General features: G+C 46.0%; 1 protein-coding gene across 1 annotated transcript; it reads right to left on the bottom strand.

Moving 5' to 3' along the window:
• Positions 1–1,025: 1,025 nt before the first annotated feature.
• LOC148126492 (long neurotoxin 1) lies at positions 1,026–2,963 on the bottom strand. Its single transcript, XM_087931835.1, has 3 exons — positions 2,807–2,963; positions 1,883–1,978; positions 1,026–1,330 (listed from the first exon to the last, which is right to left on the bottom strand). Exons 1-3 carry the CDS (start codon positions 2,859–2,861, stop codon positions 1,212–1,214), a joined length of 270 nt encoding a protein of 89 aa, XP_087787961.1. The 5' UTR covers positions 2,862–2,963; the 3' UTR covers positions 1,026–1,211.
• Between the last annotated feature and the right edge of the window lie 326 nt (positions 2,964–3,289).

Here is a 3,289-nt window from a genome sequence, read left to right as displayed (position 1 = left end):
ATATTAATCACAAAGTGATAATACAATTAGTTTATCTTTTTTGAAAAGTTATCAAAATGAAAAAAAATATTATTTTTTAAGCTTTTTGGTTTGTAACCTCTGTTCCTGTCAGCTATTGGCAAAACAAGTCCCATATTAAAAAGTATTCTGTTTCTTCCTTGTCTTTTATTTTAATTGATAATCTTTCCCTCTCAGCGCATTCTAATATTTTTTATATAACATTTTCCTTCATAGGGATCTTTTCACTTTTCCTTTGCTGTGCAAACACAATTCATGCTCTCGTTCATATGTATGTAAAATTAAATATGTTTTCCCTTTGTCATACTGATCTGGTAATATACCCACCCAAAATATCTCTGGTTTCAAATCTGTATGTTGTTTTATCACTTATTCTAACTAAGTATGCAATTGAGTCCAATATGTTTCTTGCGGAAGGACCACATCATTGTAGTGCAGGGGTGTCAAACTCAAAGCCTGCGATGGGGTTAGATCCGGGCCATCCCGGTCTACTCGTGTTGCTTTCGCATAGTCTACCCAATGCAGCGAGGAAAGATCAGGCCAGTGAAGCCCCGATGTCCAGGTATAACCGCCAAAACCTGAACTCAGGATTGAGAAAGCTTGAGAAGAGCCTGCAGAGTCACCTGCTGAATCAAGACGTTTCTTCTTTCAGGTAGGCCAAATGGAGAAGAGGCCTGCCATCCTTCCCCCCAAATCCCCCTCCTCTCTTTCAAGGCGTCTTCCTCTTCCCCTCAGCTTTCCCCAGAGAGAAGAACGGGAGGCTTTGAAGTGGAAGGTTTTCCTGAGGAAAGACTCGGTTGTGGGTTTCTCCTCTTTCTTTACCCTGCCTGAAAGTCAGATTATTACCCGTTAGGCAATCCAAGCCATGATTCAACAGGGATCGGACCGAATCCTGCTCATCCCAGCCTCACTGCCTGCTGAAACCTGGAGAAAAGCTCTTTACCTGTGGGTTTCGTGAGAGGGATGTTTTGAGGGGGGGGGGGAATTAAAAAATCAAAACACTTGAATTGAATGCTGAGTTTTATTCGATTCTCAAACTACAGAACTAGCAGAAGGAAACTGAGAGAACGAGAGAAAAGGGAAAGATGTCGAGATGTCAAAGACAGCAGGGGAGAGGGGGATGATGGACCACCTGCAGTAAAGGCCACAAGCATAAATTTTCAAGGATGGCCCATGACGGATGAGAGCAACACTCAATGAGGTTTCTGTTTCGGATGTGGGTTGCACCTGTCTGTTGAGCAACAGGTAACATGTATCTCGGGCTTCTTTGGAATAGGGCAAGTAGCAGCACATCCCCGTTCGATTCGCGTTCCTAGGTGGTGACGTACAAAGCAGAATGATTATTTAATAAATAGCAAAGAACAGACCTGTGGGTGTTGCTGAACAAACTGGTAAACCCACACTGAACACATTCATGCTCCCCGTCCCATGAGGAAGGCAGACCTCCTTCCTCCCCTACTCAAAACTCGGGAGTAAATGAATGAAGAAGAGATTTCTGGGGGAGTCCCCTGTTTCGACATGACTGAGGGGCAATGGCACCTTTCTTGGATGTTTCATGGCTTCGTCCGGTTTCCCTCAATTCCTGAACAAACCCGCAGCTCTCCCAGCATTTCCCTCCCCCTTTCTCCAAAGAAGGTTTCCCCCTCCCGTCTGGGCTGTTGCTGAGAAAGATGGGGCACCCCAGTCCAAGACCCCACTTTCCTTGCATTGCTTAGGGTGTCCGGCAACAGGATGTGACCTGAGGGGAACCCAGGCAGGGCACAGACAGGTCCTCGGTGACCTCCAGTTCTCAGGTGCATTTGGGAGCTCTAGTCTCGGTTCAAGAAGAAAAATAGCTGTGAGTGAAGATAAGAACTGTGCTTACCACGGCCATCATTCCAAGTCCTTGTATAGCATAGCTTCTCCCCAGGTGCACAAGTGTGAGGTACACTAAAATCCAGGTAGCATATCAAGCTGTCACCTGGATGAAAGATACAACATATATATAAAAATATTACTTTGATATTTATTTTTCTGATCTTGTAATCCTATTACATGTTAGAGGATAGATCTTTTCACACTAAGGTCAGCTGTGAAAATTTCCCTAGAAAGATCAAAGGGTCTAGAAATGGGAAACCTGAGTTCCAGTCCCACCTTAGGCATGAAAGCCACCTGGGGGACTCTGGGCCGAACCCCAGGAGACAGTGAGTTCTAGTCCCACTTTGGGCATAAAAGGCAACTTAGCAACTTTGGACTATTCACCCTCTCTCTGCCCATCCTACTTCACAGGGTTGTTGCTGTGGGGAAGATGGGAGGAAGGAGTATTAGGTTTCTTCGCTTCCTTGGGTCATTACAAACAGCTATAACACTTCGGGTTTTATGTCGCTTCACCGGCTGATGTTGAGGAATCTCCATGCTTGACTTGAAGGAGGCATCACTGGTCCCCGTTGGCCGTACCATCCCAAATACTGAAGGGTGGCAAAGCCAGAGACAGGTGAGCAGAAACCTTTTTCATCGCATTCCTTCCCTGGAGTAATCCCACGGCAGAGCTCACTACTCAAAGGAACCTCTACTTTCAGAGGCGGTCTACCCCAGAATGCCAGCCTGGAACAGCCCCTGTCTCAGCCATGGGCTTCTCTCCAAACGGAGACCTCCTCTTCTCCCCACAAGGCTTCCTCCTTGTGCAGACCAGAACAGTGAGAACGTCCCACCAAAAAAAGGGACCACAACTGCCTCGAATACCCCCCCTTACTCTGCCCCTTTTGGGGGGGTTTGATTGCTACCCAAGATCAAAGTTCGGTGGCCTTACCTAAGTCCAGGCACACGATTGTCACCACCACCAAGGTCAGCAGCAGAGTTTTCATCTTGCGATCTTCTCTGCAGCCTGCAAAGTGTAGCCCAGGGTGGAAGCAGACACTTATTTATACCCCTTTGAGTTGGGGTTGGGGGTGGGGCTGTATATTTAGGATATCTAGAGAGAAGCCTAGGAAGATTCAGGAGAAAGGGGGAGGCCAGGGGGTGTGGCCTTTTTGCCCCGACACCAAAACGGAAGCCAGCTCAGATCAGGTGAAGGACCAACCATTCCCCGACTTCAAGGAAGACCCTTCTATTCTGCAGACAAAAACTGGGCACCTGGACAACCGGCATCTCTTCCTGTATTTATACAAGATTATACATAATGCAAAATTAAACAGAATATCTTGACATTTGAAATTAGAGAACAAGAGGATAAACAATTTTATAAAATTTGGGACCTTTTCTATCGATGGTTGGATGATAAAATACAATAATA

The sequence above is a fragment of the Pseudonaja textilis genome, chromosome 3 (assembly GCF_049901715.1).
Source record: "Pseudonaja textilis isolate UNSWEBS1 chromosome 3, rPseTex1.2, whole genome shotgun sequence".
NCBI lineage: Eukaryota > Metazoa > Chordata > Lepidosauria > Squamata > Elapidae > Pseudonaja > Pseudonaja textilis.
The sequence above is the reverse complement of the archived record's forward strand: the minus strand, read 5'-3'. Positions and strand labels throughout refer to the sequence as shown.

Excerpts from the sequence above, each read along its gene's own strand:
- LOC148126492 (XM_087931835.1), bottom strand. The coding sequence starts at position 2,861 with ATGAAAACTCTGCTGCTGACCTTGGTGGTGGTGACAATCGTGTGCCTG. Across the intron at positions 1,979-2,806 it reads AATCGTGTGCCTGGACTTAG|GTGACAGCTTGATATGCTAC; the intron begins GTAAGGCCACCG and ends TCTTTCATCCAG. Across the intron at positions 1,331-1,882 it reads GACTTGGAATGATGGCCGTG|GAACGCGAATCGAACGGGGA; the intron begins GTAAGCACAGTT and ends GTCACCACCTAG.